Source organism: Tachysurus fulvidraco, chromosome 10 (genome assembly GCF_022655615.1).
Source record: "Tachysurus fulvidraco isolate hzauxx_2018 chromosome 10, HZAU_PFXX_2.0, whole genome shotgun sequence".
Lineage (NCBI taxonomy): Eukaryota > Metazoa > Chordata > Actinopteri > Siluriformes > Bagridae > Tachysurus > Tachysurus fulvidraco.
This window is the reverse complement of record NC_062527.1, coordinates 6,226,306-6,249,310: the sequence shown is the minus strand read 5'-3', so window position 1 is coordinate 6,249,310 and position 23,005 is coordinate 6,226,306. Positions and strand designations below refer to the sequence as shown.

Below are 23,005 nucleotides of genomic sequence, written 5' to 3'. Positions count from 1 at the left end.
CCCCCCCACCCCCCCACCCCCCCCCAAAAAAAATGATTTTATTTCATTTTATTTCTTTCTTTTCTCTCCCAGCATTCCAGTCAGAGACTAGTCTTATTTTCTCTGGCACTCTGTCTAATCAAAGTCACTGATTAGGTTAATCAACACGAACGTAAGTCAAGGAGAGAGACGACTGAAATTACCCGCCTTATTTCAGAAAAGAATAAATCGTAATAAAGTCAGCGTCAGTCACTAGGCAGTCGTGGCCTAATGGTTAGAGAGTCTGACTCGTAACACGAAGGTTGTGGGTTCGAGTCTCGGGCCGGCCACGACTGAGGTGCCCTTGAGCAAGGCACCGAACCCCCCAACTGCTCCCCGGGTGCCGCAGCATAAATGGCTGCCCACTGCTCCGGGTGTGTGTTCACGGTGTGTGTGTGTGTGTGTTCACTGCTGTGTGTGTGCACTTTGGATGGGTCAAATGCAGAGAACAAATTCTGAGCATGGGTCACCGCACTTAGCCGTATGTCACTTCACTATTCACTATTGAATTTATACACGTTCCCCTGAACTGATGATTGCTCTTAAACTGGATGGAAACTTCCTGTTATTTATCTCGTACCGAATCCTGGAGAGAAGCAAATCAGGATCTCAGGGGGTCGGTTCATCAGGAGGAGAAAAAGGTTTTAGTTGTAAATATGTTGTACTCAACACTCACAGCTCTGCTAACATAGTGAAAAAGGGGGCGGAGCTACCAGGCGCTGAGGATAGAGTTTTTTTTGTTGAGGAGGTTCTCCTCTTTTAAAATTCATACACTAGAAGGTGGAGAACATAGAGTAAGTGCATAGTATGTCATTTGGGACACATCTTGCCTTATAACTTCCCGGTTCTTCCAGAATCTTGCTTGCGATGGACGTAACACTGACGCAAACGAAGCAATGAGCGTTGGCATTAACCGATCCGGTCCGAAGACGCATCCGAAGAAAGATTTTCAACTCCCAACAACTTAAGAAGTGATGATGTTGATGAACAGGACGTTTTTATCCGTTCTGCTGCCTTCTGCCTGTCAATCACAGTTCCACCCAAAATCCAGCTGCTTAATGTCTCACTTCAGCCAGAATGCGGCTTTCTCTCTCCCGCAGCCATTTTCTCGGTCAGGAATGAGGAGACTGAGGTTGTTAATCAGAACATTTCAGAGATCGTTAAACCTGAGCACTATTCCCGAACGCTCTCAGGATTCAGTAAGCATGTGAGTGTGTTGTGGCATGTTCTGGAGCAGGAGAAAAACAGAACTTTTCTTTTTCCCGATAAAATGTTAGTACTTTATTCTCAGAGTGTATTCTGTTGTTGTTTTTAAACAGTGGAAGTAAAACAGTTCCTCCACACCGTTCCTACAGGACGTCTCAAAGGAACATTAAACACCCTGCTCTTAGCAGCCCGGAGTGGCCGCGTATCATCATGCGTGCATGTTTTCTGTTCAGCAGATGTTGGCGTTTAACAGCATGGCCCACGTGTCATGATTCTGTAGTAACATGCGAGACATTCCTGACTAAAGAACTTCTTGATGATATGTTTTCCATTGAACACACACACACACACACACACACACACACACACACACACACATGTCTTTTTACTCTAAAGTTTTTATGAGCATTACTTTGTTTGTACTGATGGAGTAAACACGATCCATGCGGTCGTTTTTCTCTCTCTCTCTCTCTCTCTCTCTCTCTCTCTCTCTCTCTCTCTTTCTTTCTCTTTCTCCCTCTCCATCCCCCTCTCTCATAGCCAGATGACGACTCTTCAGTGTTATCCGGCTCCTAGCTTTGCTCCTGACACACAGCAGTGTAGATTAGGCCGCGTGACCTTTCTGCCTCTCAAACCCGAGGAATTAAAAACTCCCAGAATGCTCGTCCCAGTTTTTAGCAACATTTAATAACAAAAATAATACTGCGCCTGTTTTCGCTCAGACACTTGGCCTTGCTGTAGCGTGTGGAATTTCCTGTTGCCCTTCTGTCCCTTTCAGAAGCCTCCGAAAGTTCTGCAAATGCAGACGACTCGGGGACCATTTTAGGCTTCGGTTTAATCATATCGTCACATTTCATTTTCCCCCTTTCACCTGAGGAATTGGAGTAAATTCTCATTTCTTTCATTTGCCTGACAGAAAAGTTTGCACCTACTTCAGGTTGTGTAATAGCATCGTTTATTTTTAACTAGGTAAATATGCTGCAGCTCGCTTACCTCAGGCAGTTTGGAATGACATCATTTTCTACTGCCGCATGCTCAAGCTACAAACTGACGGAAAAAAAGAGAGAGAGACCTGGATTCTTCCTTGTTTGTCAACAAACTAAGCTAGCTCGCCCTGATGAATAGTGTGCTGTGGTGTTTCCCCCTCAGAACGGTGAAGCAGTTGGTGTGAGTGTTGCAAGAGTGTTGGTGTGTCGATTGATGGGATGTAAATCGTATAGACTACGACGCATTTAAAAATGAATGCAGCTTTGTTTTCAGTTGACTCTCTGGGCAGCCAGGTTGATTTGACGTCACTTGCTGAACTCTGTGCTGAGTCTGACTGTCATTCTGATTCGTTCCATATGACTCCTGAATTGTGTGTGAGGTGTGAGGTTAAAGCAGCTGTACACACTCCAACGCAGTAAATAATACACCCTTTTTTATAGGGTTTTTTTTTTTTCCACTTTGGACTTTTTGGCGAATGTCCCGAGTAGGAAAAAAAACCTGACATCGTTACAATTTAGCACTTACGAAGGTAAAGAACCTCTTTCTTCTGCCTCCATCCGAACTTTAAGCCCAGTGCTTGTGCAGTAACAACAGCAATGGAATGTTTGAGACTGTAAATGGTTTTAACAGTAGCCTGAACTCAAAGCTGCTGTGTGTGTGAGAGGTGTGAGTGTACGTCTGATCCTTTAGCCCTCTCTCTCTCTCTCTCTCTCTCTCTCTCTTTTTAAGTGTGAGAGAGAAAGTATAGTTTAAGTCAGAGTACACAACAATAGTTCTCAGCCCCCACCCTCAGATGTTCTGTGTCCCCAGTCCGTTTCATATCCAGTTTCCCACCAGGCTTTTCAGTGCCTTGGCCTTTGCCACTCTGGCATCCATGTGACCTCCATCAGTCATGCAGCTGGAATGCAGTTTGGGTTTGTGCAGTCTGCGCTTCTGAGTCATTGCACACGACACTGGCCTTTTGGGGTATCGGTTTCTTCTTCCTCCTCTCTACTAATCTGCAGTGTTTCGGCTGCTGTGGCGGTTGGAGCAGGAATAGAAAAGGCCATTTGGCTTCAACAGGATGACACACACACACACACACACACACAGAGTGTAAAAGATTCATTAACGGCCAGGGAATTCTCTAGACTTCTGCTGTGAAACGCTGTGGGCCGCCATGACATCTTTTTTTTTTTTCTTTCTTTCTTTTTTTTCTCCTTCACTCTTTGTGATAATTTCTCTCTTTTTTTTCCTCTCTCTCTTTTCCCTCCACCTCTCTAGGCTATGATGTTCATTAATGACTTTATATAAGCCTCTGTGCATTGCATTCTAATGTGAGGATACTGATGAGAATTAGCTACTGTGTGGGTGGTTCAGGGTGTAAGAAGAAGAATGTGTTACTTAGACACTTTATTTACATCTTCTGTTCATTGTTAATGCTTTTTTCGTGTGTGTGTGTGTGTGTGTGTGTGTGTGTGTGTGTGTGTGTGTGTGTGTGTGTGTGTGTGTGTGTGTGTGTGTGTGTGTGTGTGTGTGTGGTATGAGTATGTAGCCGGTGTTCAGTAATTTGGATGGAAGTAATAGATGCTTTAGAGAGGACCATGTGATCATTTCCATAACACATCATCGAACAGATAATAACTTCAGTTCCAGACAAGCACGAAAGTTTCTGGTTAGCACTTTTTTTTGACCATATAGTACAGAGTTATGGGAGGGAAATACATGGTGTGGTGAAGGCAAGAAGATTTCAGGTTGTCTCTCTATCCAGGATTCATGCACATAAACATCTCATAAAAAAAGTGCCAGTTTTAACCAGTGAATGAGCTGCTTGGGTTTTGAACAGGAGACAAACAGGGTCGTGGTCTCAAGCAGGATAAATTTCTAAAACCAGGTTTTCTTTAGTAGCTTCCTTCCGGTTTGACTTGTGTATTTCAGGCAAACAAATTAGTGATAGTGGTGATGATGGATCAGGAACTTAATAATGAATGAACTTAACAGTTCACTTTTATACATATCACAAAAATGTTACCATCTGCACTACATCGATGTATGGTGCTGTGCTGGGTGTCTGGTGAAAACATCCAACCATGAGGCATTTTTCTGAAGCATTTCTGTAGAAACCTTACCTGGAGTCTTTCCCTGCCTCGACACGGAGAAACTGCCTAGAAGACGTCTTTGGACTAGGGAGGAAACCCCTGTAGTACGGAATGAACACCCAAACTCCGTTCACACCGGGTAGAGGCTGGAATCGGGTCCCCCACCCTGGAACATAATACATCTTGCATTAATGTATGAATAAAGTGCACAGTTTACTTCTTTCATGGTTTAGAGACATTTCTTCAGTACTATTATACACTACTAAAGAGCTAGGCACTTAATTCTAAGCACTTAATTCTATTAAGCATCCCAAACCATCCTGACGACTCAGAGTTGTTTTTGTTTCCGAATCTTTTCAGGGCCCTGGCTGAAAATCGCCAGCTATCGTGTTTTCCACATTCCCAAACTAATTTGCTAGATTGTTCGTGTCCCAGTGCGAGCAGCCATTATCTGGCTCAAACAAGCATGGAGAACCACACGAACAGTGACAAGAGAAGGAATAAAAAAAAACGCCACTGTATGACGTAAAAGACTGAAGGGTCGGGGGCCAAAGGGAAATGTATAAGACTTTATAAAACATGACATTATAATCCCGGAGCTGAGAGCAGATCTGATTACAGAGCAAGCGAGTGAGTGATTTGTTGAAAGAGTGGTATTAGTGACGTGATTGGATGATGAGACATTTGAATAGCTGTGAGATTTTATTTCATAGCCATGTCTACTTGTATTTTAAGAACAAAACTCGGGGACGGTTGAGTCAGGGGGGATGACTCAATGCTCCAAACAGCACTAATGCTATAGTATGTGTAGAGCGAGGAACACGGTTACTGTTCCTTTTGTAAAAATGTGACCGTGTGTAATAGATTATAAGAATAGCTAAACAATTTTAGACTGCCTAGCCTTTGTAAGTGATCTAACGTAAGGTGATTGTTTACCGTAGTACACAATTTGGCATTAGATACTTCAGGAGAGGAGAGAAGGCGTTGCAGTGGAAGTCATGGGTGATCAACTTGTACACGGACAGCATGTGAAGGTAACAATCACTCAGCCGTCATTCGGAAGCGGACTAGGGCGCATAGCATTTAGTCTGAACCCCGAATCACCTGCATGCTTCTTGGACAGCTACAGAGGATCATTGCAAGGCTGAATGGAAATCAGTCCAAACTGGCAAAAGACTAAAGTTGCTTTTTGGAGATTCTTTTCTAAGGCTTGTTAGCAGACTTTGAGATTATTATTTGACCAGAAACTGGAGCTTGATGGCAAAATGTGTGTCTACCTGGGGAAGACATGCCCTACGGGAAGCAGGCAAGTACACACCTTCATGGCAACCATGTCCCTGTCACACCACAGACATCGGCATGTTCCTCAAGCCGTTCCTGAACAATGAGATTACGGTGTTGACTCGAACTCCAAATTCCATAGATGTTTGTCTGATGGAGCATCTATGCGATGTGCTGGACAAACAATTCCGATCCAAGGAGACTCCACCTCACAACTTATAGGACTTAAAGCATCTGCTGCTAATGTCTTGGTGCATGATACCACAGCACACCTTCAGAGGTCTTGTGAAGTCCAAGCCTAAATTCTAAAGAAGGCTGGATGGCATTTGTCTATTGCTGTCTAGCTATATCTCTCTCTCTCTCTCTCTCTCTCTCTCTCTCTCTCTCTCGCTATCTCTCTCTCTCTCTCATTCTCTCTCTCGCACTCTCACTCTCTAAAGGTCTTGTGCTCCTCTGGTTGCCTGTTTGCAAACCAAACACTCATCAGTATATGCCATCAAAGCAGGAAATTCACATCTGGCAGAGATAGACCAGAAAAAAAGGCCAAACAAATGAAAAGCTTAGTGCAAACAGAACAGCAGAGAACTGTATGAGTCATGCTGTATCAGTGGTGAGTCATGCGGCGTACCAGAGGAGAGAGGAGACAAGACATCCTGCCATTCGATGGCCTGAATAATGTGCAGGACTTCCTTTTGTTCTAGAGTATTTCTTGTATCCAGTCCAGACTCCTTGCACATGTACAGTTAGCCCTAGAATTATTGGCACTTTTGGTGCAGATGGTTAAACATGTTTTGTTGAATATTTAACAGCATTGCTGTGGATTTCATGGTAATTTGACTCACCTTCTTGTAGTATCATGCTATCATTCATTCCCCTTTATTAAAATGCCTCACACGCCCAGTCAGTATGATGATTTATTCCGAACTGGTGTTAAAGGGAACTGCAATTGCTTCAGGAAAACCAGATACTGAACACTATGTGGTATTTGACTAATGAATGACAAAATAAAGTGCATGTAAAGAATCTGTAGAGCAGTGATCTGCTTTTATAAGTAAAAAAAAATGCTAAACAGAATTTTTGGTGTTAATACTGCAAGAGTTCAAGCACCTTCCTACATCCATACATCTTGGCGAACATCTGGTCACAACTGTTCAGAAGACTCACTAAAAGCTTCTCTCATTATTATTATTATTAGTTCGGTGTGTGTGCGTATGTGTGTGTGTGTGCGCGCGTGTGTGTGTATGTGTGTGTGCCGACCCAAGCCACATGCACAAACACACACAAAGATGTTCCTGATGAATCTGTACTTTGAGTTGCCATAGTGACGTATTCAGAACCAAATCTGGTTACTTTAACATTTCCACATTAATTTATTTATGTGTATGTTTGTGTAATTTTTTAGCTCAATGGATAGGACAATGGACTACAGTTTGGAAGGTTGTGTCAAACCTCAACCGCTCACTTGTATAAAAGAAGATGCAGGTCGCTCTGGATAAGGGCCAAATGCTGTAAATGTGAATGCAGTTGGGCCGCAGCAGGAGCCAACCGCTTCTCAATCATTCTCTTTTTTTTATTCCGGCGATTTATTTTACAAGCCATGAAAACTCAAATAGGAATAAGCATGTTTATTAAATCTGTTGAACTAATAACCTGCAACAGGAAAAAGGTGCATTTGTTGTCTCTGGCTTTGATGGATTTCTCGGTAGGACAATTTGTAGCCATGACTTTTAAGCACATTGCAGGTGATTCTCTTTGTCTACAGTTTAGCTCTTCTAATTCTTCTAAAACAAAAGACAAGTTTTAGTTACAATAAGGTGTTAAAGATTAGTATGTCCTGTGTCTTTAATGTCATCCAATAGGAGCTTATTCAGAGCCGGTATTCATCTCAGCCCTGTGTTGTACCTATGTCAAGTGGGTAAAATAAAGCAAAACTAAAATTTGGAAATGGATGTTCAGTTATGCCCCAGATGGGACACATTCACTAATTAATTAAAGGAATATATTTTTTTTTTTTTATTGTAGATAGATGTCTTTTTTAATAATAATAATAATAATAATAATAATCTCTGTCTGTTTTTTTTTAGTATCTTTATTAAAAATAAAATATAACGAAGCCTCCTTTGAGTACTCATTGGAAGCTAGATAATAGATGCCATTAATATTTTATTCTGTTTTTCTTTTTCAGACTGTCACTATGTAGAAAACTCTTCCAATTTGATGTAGCATGAAGTAGCCTTGTCGTCTAGCTAAGATTTGTACTATTCAACTAATTCTTTTTTCTTTTAAATCATTTAATCCATTTTCTAGCTAGCTAACAAGCAGGTATAAAAACCCTGAAAGCTAGCAACAGGCCACTGACCATAGTCAAGCATTAGGCCATAAAAACAATTAAATTTATTTTTTGCACTTTTTTTCAATGGACATTGTCTCAAACAGCTTTTCAGAAACATAGAATGAAAATACTTTAAGTTTTTACATGAAAATAATTACATTTTAATTCTTTGATATCTATCCCTAATGAGCAAGCCTGGGATGAAATGAGGAAGAAACCTTGAGGTGAACCAGACTCAGAACCATCCTTATTTGGGTGACACTGGACTGTAAATAGTGTAAATATAAATCATTTCTACAACTGTTTGTAGTCAAGTGGAATTGTGCAACCAAGAGCTCCTGATTAACTAATAGGTCAGTGTCATTTCTGAGTTCATTACAGATTTGGCACTATTTCCTTCCTGCCAAAGTCTTCAAATGTTCACTGATGAAGAGCCGAGCACTAATGCTGAATTAGAGCCGCATTACCTTTCCCCACTTCCGTGAGGCCCCGGAATATCGAGGGAGGGTTAATGGTGTACTTGTGCACAACTAGCCTGCTACATGAGTAGCATGTACATACTCATCTGTCACCTTTTGTGCATTAGAAGGAATAAAACTTTATCTGCTAAAAGATATATTTCTAGTAAAATGTTGTTTTTTTTTTTGCAATTTTACATTCTACCAACCATAGCCGTTAGCATTGTGGACAAGGAGTTGTATTAGAAATGAGAGCAATTCACGTCATCCTTCATACAAATTGTCTAATGGGTTCAACTGATAAATTCCAATATTAACCATTTTGTACTAAAATGAAAAATGTTCAAAATGTTGAAAACAAAAGCATGTGATGGCAGCCATCTAGCATAAGCCTATAAGTAAACATGATATGATATGATATGATACCAACCCTAAACATAGACTGGGTTAATATGGTCAAATTATGCTCTGTTGCTGTCAAGTATTTCTTTTTTCTGCATGCTTTTTGCATTCAGTTTCTCAGAAGGCGGTTCACTAGACCCCGGTCTGGGTTGTGTGGGAGTTTCAGCATGTTGAGCATTGGCAGAAAACTACACGCAACCGGACTTAACTGAGTGCTAAATATAGAGCGGAAAAATGCTTGAGCGTTTCTCTCTCTCTCTCTCTCTCTCTCTCTCTCTCTCTCTCTCTCTCTCTCACACTGTGTGTGTGAGACAATGTGTACAACATGTATCCACCTTCTTAGGAATGCATAGCCCTTCTTATATCCTACATATTCGTACAAGAATATACAACTTTGTTAAATTGACAGTTTAAGATCATGTTACTTTCATCATATTCACGATCTAAATGTATTTGTAGTTTTGTTAAAGAAACCGAACACACACACAGGTATATCGTTCTGCAGTTCATGCCAGAAAATTGTTTTTACTGGGGTTCCAGTAAAATATGGTTATTTTGAATCCAAGCATTAAGCACACTGCACCCCCTGCTGGACTCTCACAGTTAATGCACATCTTTACATTGCAGTGGTTTGTGCATTAAATACACAATTAAGTAATATTGTAAAATATAACATAAGTATAAAATTGTTCAAGTTATTTCAGTAACAAACCATATCTTACCCTTGTTACTTTTTCAGGTGGATTCGTCAGTTTGAGAAGTAGAAGTAGTTTCCTTGCCCCTGGCCTGTAGGCTCTGTGAGCAGCAGTGGAGTACCAGCTGTGTCTGTAATGGAGCGCTTTCCTGTCCACTGAGTCTGCTGCTGTCAGCACTGCAGACATGTCTGCTTGCAACACCTTCACCGAACACGTGTGGAAGCCTGGCGAGTGCAAGAACTGCTTCAAACCAAAGAGTCTGCACCGCCTACCCGAGGGGGTTACACACAGGTTTCCCCCTGAACAAGTCCTTAACCAACACAGTCACACCACCACAGGAGGCACAAGTAACATTAACCACCCAAGCCTCTCACCCACAGAAGGCAGGGCTATCGTCAACTCTAATCTTGCAAGCAACCCTCAGAGAAGCAGCAGTTCTTCCCGTTCAGGTCAGTTCCGCCCACCTGTAGCAAAAAAGCCCACAATTGCAGTAAAGCCCACCATGATGCTTCCGTGCTCTGGATTGGGGCTCGATCTAGAAGGAAATCCTCAGAATCTGGTAGAGAGTGTAGAGCCTGGAAAGGCTTCAGCTTTTAATGTTTGGAATCACAATGGTTTAAATCCTAAGAGACCCCCAGAACCAAACAACAATGAGAGAAATGATGAAAGGGGAGAGATGGACGGCTTTACTTCTCTCTGTCCACCAAGCAGTAACAATAACAATGGCCTAACGGATGTGCTGAAGGAAATTGCAGGTTTGGGCTCAGATCTGAGCTCCAGCAGGGACGACTTCTTGGGCCGCATCAGCTGCTCCTACAGGCGCTCGTTGGAGAGAGGCTTGCCTGCATCCAGCTGTCTGGCATTGGGTCGTAGCAGCAGTGCAAACAAACATGTTTCCTTGAGTGATAGTGCAGAGATTATCAGTTCAGAGGGGGGACGCTTCTGCTACCCAGAATTTTCCAGTGATGGAGAGGAAGATGAGGAATATGAAGAGGAAAGTGAAAGTGATGATGGTGAACACGAGAGCTGGGACGAGAGTGATGAAGAGCTTTTGGCTATGGAGATCCGAATGAGGGGTCAGCCCCGCTTTGCTAATTTCCGTGCTGCAACACTGTCTCCAGTTCGATTTGCAGCTGGTAAGAAGTGGAATACTGTACCACTGAGGAACCGCTCACTGCAACGGATCTGTGCTGTTGACTATGACAGTTATGATGACATTTTAAATGGCTATCCTTCCATGGACTCCAGTGGAGCACGCAGCCTGCTTCCGTATGACTCTGACCCTCAAGGCAGTGGGTTCTTGTCTATCTCTGAGTCCATCACCTCACCAGAGTCCTCATCTTCTCTCCCTGAGGACTCCTGCACCTCCAGCAGTGGCAGTAGTGTCCCCTGTAACCCGTCTAATGGTTTGCACCCTATTCCACTGAACAGAGACTCTGCAGGACAAGAAGACACAGCAGGCAGAGCACTGAGCTCACCCAAAGCCTCTGAGACACACAAAGCTGTTCTGGCCATCCGATTACAGGATCAAGACATTAATCAGAGAGAGGGTGGACCTCTTCCGCAGGCACTCCCTGGCCAGCCAATCACAATAAGCTTTAGTCCAACTGAGGAGCAGCCTAAACCATACAGAGTAGTGAGTTTGGAGAAGACTCCTATCTGTAAGCCTTACACTGTGGTGGATGTGTCAGCTTCCATGGCCAGCACTGAGGACCGAACTACTGGGAGCACTGCCAAGCCCAAAGGCTCAACCACAGCATTGAGTCCCCCACCCTACCCAGGAGCTTCAAAAAATATCCCCCTGTCTGCTTCTTCCCTCTCCGCAAAATCACCTATATCGCCCAAAACGCCACTGTCTCCTAAGTCTGCAGCCATATCTCCAACCACTCCAGTATCTCCATTCACTTCAGTTTCTCCATCAGTACCAGTCTCTCTAAGTACTGCCTTAGCCAATGTTACTAAGTCCAGCCCTTCTTGTAAAAAGCCTGTGAGCAGTCGTTACCAAGAGGTGTGGACATCAAGCACTAGCCCTCGGCAAAAGCTTCCTAAAGTAGAGTTGCTTACTGGGACACCAGCTGGGTCATCAGTCACTCCCAGACATGCCAACCACAAATCAGCTCCCACCTCCCCTGTTGCTGGTATCTCCTCCTCACGTACCATACCCGTGAAGTCACCTAATTTGTCAGAGATCAAATTTAACAGCTACAATAATGCAGGTATGCCTCCTTTCCCAATCATCATCAGAGATGAACCAACATACGCACGCAGTTCAAAAAATGCAGTGAAAGTGCCTATTGTGATTAACCCAAGTGCATATGATAATCTGGCTGTGTATAAGAGCTTTCTGGGGGTAAGTGGGGACCTGCCACAGCCCAAGCCAGGAACAGGTGGTCGAGTACCCAGCCACACATATGAGGAAATCGGAAACTCTGAAACTGCTCACTCCTCACCCACAGAACACAAGCCAACCAGAAAATTTGTCTCAGCTGATGCTAAGGAAGAAAGAGATATTACAAGAACTGTACCTCACAATGACAAAACCAAAAATATCCCTGAGTGCAATACAGCAGGCAACATTTCAGTTACTGTTTCCAGCCCTCGGACAAACACTGTCCCCACTTCTAGCACTGCCTCTAGCAGTCTGACACAAAGCAGCACTGTTAAACTCGCCAGTAGCTTTAACCCCAGTGACGATTCACCTGTAGCATGCAGCAGTGAGTGCCAGACCTCCACTAGCACAGGGTCAGGGCACAGGGAGAAGGCCAGCATGGTGCTGTCTCAGATAGTAGCCTCTATCCAGCCACCCCAGTCTCCTCCAGATTCACCCTCCACTCACAGTAAGACATATAGTGCCGAGGAGCTCTACTCTCTTCCCCCTGATGCCACTAAGGGTACTCTCAGCAGACCCAAATCACTCCACTGCCCAACAGATAGTAGTCAGTCCAAATCTCACAAGGACACTCCATCCAAGCTTTTACCTAAGTCTCAGAGTGCCTCAGCAGCTGAGGGTCCCACAAGTCCAAAATCTGAACCCAGTGCCCCTTTCCCCCCACCTAGATCCACATCTTCCCCATATCATGCTAGCAACATTCTTCAGAGACACTTCAGCAATTGGTCCAGACCCATGGGCTCCAGACCCAGTGATGGGGAGGTCAGCCCTGGAGCAGAAGGTAGACGCTCATCTGACGGTAACAGGCCCAAACGTTGGATCTCTTTCAAGAGCTTCTTTCGCCGGCGGAAAGATGAGGATGAACAAAAAGAGAAAGTGGAGCGAGAGAAAGAGAAAGGAAAGCTGGTGGGTTTGGATGGGACAGTTATCACCATGTTACCTCCTCCTCCTCTTCAGAGGCAGCACTGGTTTTCAGAGTCAAAAACAGACGATCCCAACCAAAAACCCACCATTATCTTCACCTATAAGCCTGACAGTGGGTCAGGAGGCGATGGTGAGGCAGAGCTCAGGGTGGAGGAGTGTAATGCAGGTGCTGGTGGTGTGTCATTCAACCAGTCAGGTCCACCTAAGAGCAGAGCCAGCCTCTTGATCAGCAAAGTAATGAGGTAAGTGTTTTCTTTATCTCCCCTTCTTTCCCTCTTCTCTTTTGTTACTTTACCACAGTGACCGTTATCATGAGAAGTGATGAACACTAACATAATAAAACAATGCAGCAGTAGCAATCACGCAAGCTTGCACTTATTGTGTGCATGGCATTATCTCTGACATACAGCTAATACGTAACAAATGACACATTAAAGGGTAGCCTTCTGAACTTGACTTCCTGGCTCTGATTCAACTTCTGTGGTTAGCTTTGTGTTGTAAGCAGGGTAAAGGTGTTTTTAATTTCCCGAGTCACGTAATAGAGTGTGGTTTGTGTGTAATATTGTTTGTTTAGACATGTTCTGTTGTTCCGCGCTATTGTACTGTGGTAAATCTCACAAAGCCTAATTCCACACTCATAAGATTACCTTCAATTAATGTCACTCATGCATTTTAGTTGAATTCTTTATGGTTTATTGGCAGTTTAACACTAAAGTCCAAACAAAAGCTCAAGTACTAGCCTTGATTAGACTGATAGGTCTGTTTCAAGGGCTAACATTATACGAGGTGCAAATTACAGTTACTGTTTTTCAAATAAACTCTTACCATCTTGTACTTTAGTAATTGTTTTTTAAATGCATGGTCGTAGTTTGTTATGGGACACAATTTCATGATCACATTCTGTTTTGTTTGTTTCATGAAAAGCTTGCATGAGATCATGAAACATCATTAAGGGGGGGGGGGGGGGGGACGACACTAAACAATACAGCAACCACATAGTAAATATTATAGTGCAGTCCATGAGCACTTAGAATGCTTTGTCACTGTCACATTAAATGTTATTTCAGAACTGTTTTAAAATATTACATTTCATTGCTTTGTGTTGGTGTTGATTGTTGGAAGAATGTTTGGCTCAATATCTTATTAAAGGTTTTATCTATGGCCAAGCCTGAAACATCATGAAGACTAAATTGAATATATGGCACTATTGGGTGTGCCAGCTCTTGACCCATCATCTAGTGGATTTTGTTTTACATTTTCCAGATTTGGAACAATGTACGCAGTGGACCGTGATCAGTGAAGTTTGTGTCACTGCTGTGTCTTGGAGTCAAGCATGAACTAGGCATTAATCTTAGCCCCGAGGCTTTATTGAGGTGTTTGTCACATGAGAATTTTTTTTCTTTCTAACTTTTTCCTCAGTGAACGTAACTAGATAAAACGGTAACTTGAAATATATTGAAATTATACAATTTATCTGATTTATTTTTTATTTTTTGCCAATCCATAGTCAGTGGCAAGGTTTGTCATAAGAGCATATCTTCCAGGTAAAGGAAGTGTTAATCATTCTTTCCTCTGTAAGCAACTCTTAGAGGGTGTGTCAAGAGGCATGCAGAGTATAGCTCACAGGTAAAATACCAGAGAGAGAGAGAGAGAGAGAGAGGGAGAGAGAGAGAGCACAGGAAGAAAACGGAGGAAAAAAGGAAGGTTACATAATAAAATACTAGCTGAGAGCTTTTTTTTTTCTCCTGGCCTGAAGGTGAGGGAGTTTTCAGATATGGGCAGCTGTGTGAGCAAGAACAGTAGGTAAGCTCTGGCTCGGGTGTTGGTTTGTGTGTGTGTGCGCGTGTGTGTGTTGCGCACTCAGTTTCTGACATGTACATGCCTCGTTAGATATGGAAAATGCAATGCAGTCATTGGTTCAGGAGACTAGAACAAGTTTAAACACTAAATCTAGCTTCCAGAGTTATGAGAACATGATGTCAGTGTTAAAATGTTTTAATAGTGCTTTCTCGTTCACTTAGTGTTGTAATGGCGCATGAGATTTAATCAATCCAGGTTATACTTTTTAATTTGCCATTTAGATTTTGTGTGGGTTGATTTTATGGTAAGTAATGGCTTATATTTTATTTATCTTTTTAAAGAACTTGTGGTTTGGGCTTGATGTTCCAGGATGTTTTGTCATTTTTTTTCAGGATTGAATAAAACAAATAGCAATTTTGAATGTTAGGAAGTTTGAACAGCACAAACATCACACTGCATACTGAATTATTCAATACAAGATGAATGATGTATGATAGAAATGCTATTTAATGAATTTAGCTCTGACCTCAATTCAATAATCAGTATTTCAAGTGGTCAGGGTCATTAGGGTTTATTAGGGTTTGCTGTACAGAATAGCAGGTAAGCTCTGATTTGATGAATATGGAATAGAAAGTCCTTGCTTTATAAAATGTTAAAATGTTCATTTAAGATTTAAAAAAATAAAACCATGAAAAGAAAAATTAATCGATTGAAAATGGATGTTTTTCAATAGCATTAAAGCAAAATTCACCTTACATCATACTTTTTATCCATTAAAGGTTATGAATAATGTTGTGGAATATTTCTATTGCAATTCACCTGTCTTTTAAAAAAAAAAAAAAAAAATAGAAAGAAATTCAACATGTGTAACGTAAAGCTTTACCTCTGACAATTGCGACTCCTTCCGTGCACGTTTACAAACTTCTATTGTCTAATGCATCACAGTGTTTCAGCTATCAGGCATAATCATCCAGCCACTGTTATGGAACATTAGCCAACACCTTGATCATCTGTTGAATACTCTGCAGTAAAGTGATGCATTTTAACATCTGATTGCATTCTTTAGTAGGACATACAGTTAATCGACAGATGGCTGCAGATCGATGCTGATGATTGCTCTGTCTTATACAGCCAGATGCCAGTTCAGGGCCCAGAGATGGACACGCCTGCCATCACCTCGTTACCAGCCAAGGTGGATCTGCTGACCATGAGGGAGCAAGCCAACCTATCTACACGCCCCATGACTCGTCCCCTCTCACCCACTGTCAGTCTAGGGGAGCCTGAGGAGGACGAGGGTACACAAACACACTCTCACTCACACTCCCCTGCTTCTAGCTATTGCAGTGCCACCTACACCAACCTAGGTATGTTACAATCTCTCTCTCTCTCTCTCTCTCTCTCTCTCTCTCTCACACACACACACACACACACACACACACACACACACACACACACTTCTGGCACATAAAGGGGATAAAGATAGAGTTTAACTTGAGTTAACAGCAGATACAGAAACACACACACACACACACACACATTGGATCTCTATAGAAGAAGGCGGCATTTGTGGACATCAGCATCACAGTTCATCTAGGTGTTTTTCTAGCATTCAGATGTAGCTTGCATGATATACCCATAACTAATAATTACAGTGAAGGATTGCGTATGGAGGAGGGAATTAACTCTGCAGGAATGTTATTACTTGAATATTAAAGTTGGAGATAGTCATAAATCAAATATGAGCTTAGTTTGTTTTGTAAGAGTGGGATGTCAAAATTACCCACAGGCCTTAAATTTCCATTCATACACACGGGGGGGGAAGGGGTGCAATCCAACAACCACAGCAAGCACATAGTAAATACTCCTGTCTCTTCCTGACACCAGTAAAAGCAAATATTACAGTGCAGTCCATGAGCACTTAAAATGCTTTGTCACTGTCATATTAAATGGTGTTTCAGAACTTTTTTAAAACATTAAATTTCATTGCGTTGTTTTTGTGTTGATTGTTGGAAGAATGTTTGGCTCATCATCTTATTAAAAGTTTTGTCTATGGCCAAGCCTGAAGCGCCTGGCGAAGGCAACCGGGTTTTGGGCTGAATTATCCTGGTACTTAGCAGAATTCATGATGCCATTAATCTTCTCGAAAGCTCCTGAATCCTAAGCTACAAACAGCCTCAAACCATCAGTGATTAACCTCATATTTTATAGCAGGGATCACATGCGTTTCCCTGTACGCAGTTTTATATATATTTCCTCGGAGGCCAACATGCCGAAAAGATTGATTTTTGCTTCATCTGAACACAACAAACAATTGTAATGGCATTTGGTGGACTTATCAAACTTATAATTGATTATAAGACTTTAAAAATAAACACAAACAAAATGTGCAGAACTAAATCTGGGCTATTTTTTCTCTTCTACACTATCAATGTAGTCAATCAATGTAGATATTCACTATCTACTGAAATCTTTTTTGGCCAAGCTATTTAAACATTAGCTATATTTTAATCTTAGTTCTGGTTATTTTCATTTGGGATTTTGTATGCTAAAACTAATGAGTGGAAATCTGTCTGTCTGAATCTTGTTTTTTGGTCCAGGATTGATCTTAATCATGTATCTGGGGGGCCTGTGGACGCATTGCAGGTTTCAAAAGTACATATAATTTTGACATTTTTTGTCTGGCTTCTTCCCTCTTCCCAGGTCAGTCCAGGGCCAGTTTGATCCCCACAAAGCACCCCAGGCACCTCAAGACGTCTGATGATGGCGTTCATTCTGAATCTGAAGGTTTCAATCTAGGTGCCAAAGTCACTCCCCCACCGCTACCTAAGAAATCTGTGCCACGAGCCAACACAGAGCCAACACTCACCATAGAACCAATGACTCGCCGGCCCCGGGGTGAGGTCAAGCCTGGTGGCGCAAGCTTGAGCGTGGCAAATCCACTCTATGACCTGGACTCCACCTGGGACACAGCCAGTCAGAGCTCCTCGCTCAGCTCTGATGCTCGTCACCTAGATGAGTCAGGGGACTCACTGGAGAGGCCAGTGGGAGGGGGGCGAAGCATCTCCCGTTCAGGCAACAGCAGCACAGCCCCAGATCGGGAAAGACGGGGCTGCCGCAGCACAGAGAGCCTTACAGCCAGTAAGACCCGCAGGCTTGCTCTTTACAGGGGTCTGGAGAGCTGGGAAGAGGTGGCAAGCCGCATTCGCAATCTTCACGCTGACACGTTGCGCAAACTGGCTGGCCGCTGTGAGGACCGCTTCATGGCTGGTCAGAAAGACCTTTTGCGCTTTGGCACAGACAGCTGGTCCCATTTCAGACTTACCACTGGCAAGCCATGCTGCGAGGCAGAAGACGCTGTGTACTACACAGCTTCTTACTCTAAAGACCCACTCGTCAACTATGCTGTTAAGGTAGGTCTCATTTTTGTCTCTCTGAGTTAGAGGCTGTACACGTTTTTAATTTGTTTTAGGTACTTTGTAGACCAACAGTTAGTTAGTATTCCTGAGAGGAAGTAAAACGACCAGGCTTTTGATGAGCGTAGTTGAGCTACAATCGCAAACCATCACATCAGGTTTCACTCCTGTTACAAGAATCGGAGGCTTTGATAGAAACTTGGCTGTTGAAAACCGGAAAAAGACCAGGTCCAGTTTCTGTGAGCTTGTGTCCACGATTGCCTAGGATTACTGTTGTAGCCTGACCACTGCTCCATTCTGTGAGAACTAGAGATGACCGTTACTAATACTATATGCATTAAAATGTATCTCTCCATCTCTCTTTCCCAGATTTGCAGGTACAAGGTGAAGGAGACCCAGCAGCAGTTCTTTCACAGCTTGGCTGTTCGACAAAGCCTTTCTGTGCACTACAACATCCAGCAAGACTGTGGCCACTTCCTGGCAGATGTTCCTGCCCGCCTTTTGCCCTGGGAGAATGAGGATGAGAGTGATGAAGGGAGGGGTGAAAAGAGACAGAAGGAGCATAATCTGGAACAGAGTGAAGTGAAAAGGCAGGATGAGAAAGGGCAGGGGAACATAGCAGTGCCGGGGGACATGGTGTGCCATGGTGGGAGTTTGCGTAGCCGAGTTGTGGTGATTACACGCGAGGTCCCATTCCAAACGGTTGCCGATTTTGTGCAAGAGGGTTCAGCAAGGCATTCGCGTAATCCAGAGCTGTATGAGCGCCAAGTGTGCCTGCTGCTGCTTCAGCTGTGTAGTGGCTTAGAGCACATGAAGCCCTACCATGTGTCACACTGCGACTTGCACCTGAAGAACCTGCTGCTTGTGCACTGTCATCCAGGAGATCCTTGGAACCTGGAGCTTCCAGAGTCCAATAACAACAGCACTTCTGCTTCTGCTTCTTCTGCCTGCCCAGCTCGCCTCATCATCAGCAACTTCTCTCAGGCCAAGCAGCAGAGCGTTGTGCGTTACACTGAATGTGATGAGTTTCAACTGGGTCTTTTAATCTATGAGATGCTGCACCAACCCAATCCTTTGGCGGATGCAGCTGGCTTGAAGGAGAGGGAGCAACTGCCACCACTCCCTACACGGTCCCTATACTCTCAGGGTCTGATGCGGCTTGCAGGTCTCTTGCTCCACACTGACGAGTCCGAGCGCATTGGCGTGGCCGAAGCTCGGGCATGCCTGCAGTGTCTGCTGTGGGGGCCACGCGACGACCTCTTGCGTGCTGCACCTCTTCCCATTCAGCGACATGCAGCGCTGCAGAACTGGCTGGACTTGAAGCGTACACTCATGATGATCAAGTTTGCCGAGCGCTCGCTAGACGCCAGCCACAGCGGCGGTGGAGTCAGCTTAGAGGACTGGCTCTGCTGCAAGTACCTGGCCTTCGCCACCACAGACTCCATTGACAGGGTTGTACGTGTTTTGCAGCAGATCTGAATGTGGATGCTTAACACCTAGATTCGTTTAAACAGCCAGTCAGCTTTTATATCACAGGCCAAGTGCCTGGTGGAGTCTGCTGGCACATACACATTTGCGCTGTATGCTTTTTTTCTTTCTTGGTTTGTTTTTATCTGTTTTATTATTTTTAATTTGAGGAACGTGCAAGACATGTTTGTGCTTTATTACTCTGTCTGTGTTACTTTAGTAATGAGTGGTGAAGAATTTTGAAATAATGCTTTTGCTTTTGAATTGTTTTTTTTTGTAACCAGCCATGCTGTTTGGTTCTTGTGTTAGAAATTGTGTTAATAGAAAAGCAGTGTTTTTTTTTCCCCATTAGTTGTTTTTATTGTTTTGTTTTATTTTGCGTTTGTTTGTTTTTTCAGTGTGACTACATTTGCAGAACGACTCACAGTTTGGCCTTCACGATAAAATGCTTCCTTTGTTTACGCTAGCTGTTTGAGAGAGAACTGATCTGGCATCAGCTTGTCTTCTCCGCTTCGACTTGGGACAACACTAGTTTTAGGCATTTCAGGATTTCGCAAAGGGTCTGAGATTTCATACGAATGTTTTGTAGTTGCAGTATGTTAATGCTGGATGTAGTGTAGGGAGAGTAAAGGATGTATGTTTCTAGGTTTTAGAGCTGTGTGTGAAGCATAAGGAGTTCATTAAACCACAGCTGCCACAGATGGAAGATACCACTGAGGGCCACGGTATTTCTGCCACTCGCTCTCAATCTCTCTCTTTCACCATCTATCAGCTCTTTAGTCATGTTCTCCTCTGAGAACCTCCTGTCTCACTCAAAAGTCTAGATGAGATCGAGATTTAACTTATTAGTGAAAGAAATTCCTTAAATTTGAGCTCTATTTCTGTATTACAGTCTTGAGTGTCAGAAAGTCGACGCGAATGATTCCAAAGAGTGAGATATTTTTGTACCACCAGAATTTACCAAAGTTTACGAGATAGGCGGCATGTAATTTTCACATGAAACTAATGAAATTTTGAAACAAAATCTATTTTAATGCAGCAAAGATCTACATTACTTAAAGTGTCCTTATGCAAACACACACGGAATTAGCAGCCGGATTTTCAGATCCGGAACTGAAATATGCGGAGGAGTTTAGTGAATGTGCACTGTGGTGATTGGAGCGTCTTCAAGCGCTCCGATCAAAGTTCCATTTCCTCAAAACCCAGACAATGAGTTGGGGGCGGAGCAGCCCCAGAGAATAATGGGTTGGAATGGCATGCTTTTTTTTCTAAGGTCGGTCATTTTTGTACCTTTTATGAATTGATGTGCAATCATTGTAAATGATATCTGTTACGTATGGAAGCAGTATTTAAATAGTGTATGTGCTTGATTTTATGCAGCAGTCAGTTATACAGTTACTTCCTTTAGGCACATAATTATTGACAACGCCTGCCTCAAGGCACAGCTCAGTTTCTTTTGCATTGAAACAATTTCCACATGTTCACAAGCTTGTGTGTGTGTGTGTGTGTGTGTGTGTGTGTGTATTACATTTTTGTTATATCAATATGCCCGATTGTAAAAATGTGTTTGTGTGTGCACTTAATTTTGAAAGGAAAGGGGCCGAAGAGGTTAGAATGTGAATCAGCGGCAAGTCCCAGGTCTGCCTCCACAGGGACCAGTCAGCTAACTGGCTCACTCAGATCAGTAGAGAAAATCCAAGAGCCATGTTGTGCTAAAATTGTGAATTTGCTGGAAATCATCCTCCTTTTTTATTCTGAACCTAGATAAAGAGTGGTGTGAGCCGAACAGCTCTAAAGCAGTGTTTCTCAACCAGCGGCCCTCAGGGCCCCTGTGGTCCGTGGCACAATTTCAACAAGCCTGGGATTGTTCAAAAAGAAAAAATAGATTATGATATAAATTATGTATAACTGCCATTTTTTGTTAAACAGTTGGTTTAATAATTCATTCAATACAGAATTACTGTTTTTGCTTAGTCATGTACATTCACAGCTCTCTCACTAATGTAGCTTAGCTTGCTCTTTCAGCTGGGTTTGTATCGTGTCCAACACTGATGAGTTAAACATACACATGATCATTCACAGCCCTGTGTGTACCTTTAGCAATCAATGTTCTGAACATTTTAATGTTAACCCACAACTGCAATCATTTCATTTTCAAGGTAAACTTGGATGCATGTTAAGATTAAAGCAAGGCAAAATGCAGGCAGGATATCTAATCTAACATTGACCTGAAGATTGATTCCATCTGATGGCTCGGTTTATGAAAAGGTGTAATCTAAGACTACTCGTACATATTATTTCACATTATAATTCTGTATATGCATATTATGCTGGGTGTCTGTGAGGATCAGAATATGCCATAGCTCATAAATATGATGAGAAGCACTGCACTAAAAAAAAAAAAGTGCAATACAGTAGCTGATCTGCTCACGTCGAAGTGGCTAAGAAAACACACAGAGTCTGTCTGAGCCATTATTCATCTGTGTCTGTCTGAAAAACCTTTGGTCTTTTTTTGCTCCTTTCCACTAGCGAGCATCCTGATTCTGTTTTTAATTAATTAGGAATCGTTCTAAGAAGGAGATGCGTTCATTCAGCAAGTGTACATGGGTGTGTGCGTGTATTCCTTACGAGACTCCAATGCTGCTGAGGTTGGTTGTTTGACTTACTGGGGAATGTTGGTGGACTGCACCGGTGGCCGTCCTTCCATCATAGTTTTGCGTTTTTATATTATAGTTTTATATAATAGATTTAGAATGGTACACACACCACAACACCTTGTGTTCCAGGCTCACTATTCTGTCTTGGCTCTACTTCACCTTCACCACTTCATGCTGGACGATGTTCTGATAATCAATGCTTGTTTTGCTTTTTTTTATTTCCACGAGTGTATTTTATGGTTGATTTTTATGTATTTTAATGCCTAATAAATATATATATAAGTATGCTACTGACTTTATTGAAAGCCATTAGTGTTCATATATATAAATTGGCCGTTATATATATATTTATATATATAAAAATGTATGTATGTATCTCATGGCATTTGGTGGCATACAGCCATTCCTTGTTGTCTGAGTTATCAGTAGTAATAAAAATATGAATATATGTTTTTATATCCTGTATGAGTGTTCATTTTAAAATATCGACACAACTGAAACAAGCTCACCATATTCTAGTTGTCAGTGTTCAAATTTAGTGACGCAATATAACTTTATTGTGTAATTCTTGTTCAATTTTAACGTGTGTGTGTGTGTGTGTGTGTGTGTGTGTGTGTACTCCTAGTGCGAGTGTGTAATCTCTGACACACTTCTCCCGGTTGATGAATGAGTTATCTCAGCATTTTGTGATCCTATTCTTATGCCATAAAGGTCAGGCATGTATTTACAGTCTGGCTTTAATCCTGCACAGAGCTCTTCACACACTGCCACTCTTCTGCTGTGTGTCCCATAAATACACTGTACACCATAGTACACTCTTAGAAATAAGGCTAATAAACTGTTCATTTTAATTTGTTTATATACCTTACAGTAGGTCTGTTTGAACTGTAACCGAGTA

General features: G+C 42.5%; 1 protein-coding gene across 2 annotated transcripts in view; it reads left to right on the top strand.

Annotated features, from left to right (window-relative positions):
- peak1 (pseudopodium-enriched atypical kinase 1) overlaps nt 1-22,563 on the top strand; it is a 63,074-nt gene extending 40,511 nt beyond the window's left edge. For both annotated transcript variants that reach the window (XM_027163826.2, XM_027163825.2), the window contains 4 exons: nt 9,502-13,012; nt 15,702-15,934; nt 17,271-17,980; nt 18,353-22,563. In XM_027163826.2, the coding sequence (XP_027019627.2) occupies nt 9,642-13,012; nt 15,702-15,934; nt 17,271-17,980; nt 18,353-19,462 (5,424 nt within the window). In that variant the 5' untranslated portion in view covers nt 9,502-9,641 and the 3' untranslated portion in view covers nt 19,463-22,563. The remainder of the gene's footprint in view (nt 1-9,501; nt 13,013-15,701; nt 15,935-17,270; nt 17,981-18,352) is intronic.
- The last annotated feature ends 442 nt before the right edge of the window (nt 22,564-23,005 follow it).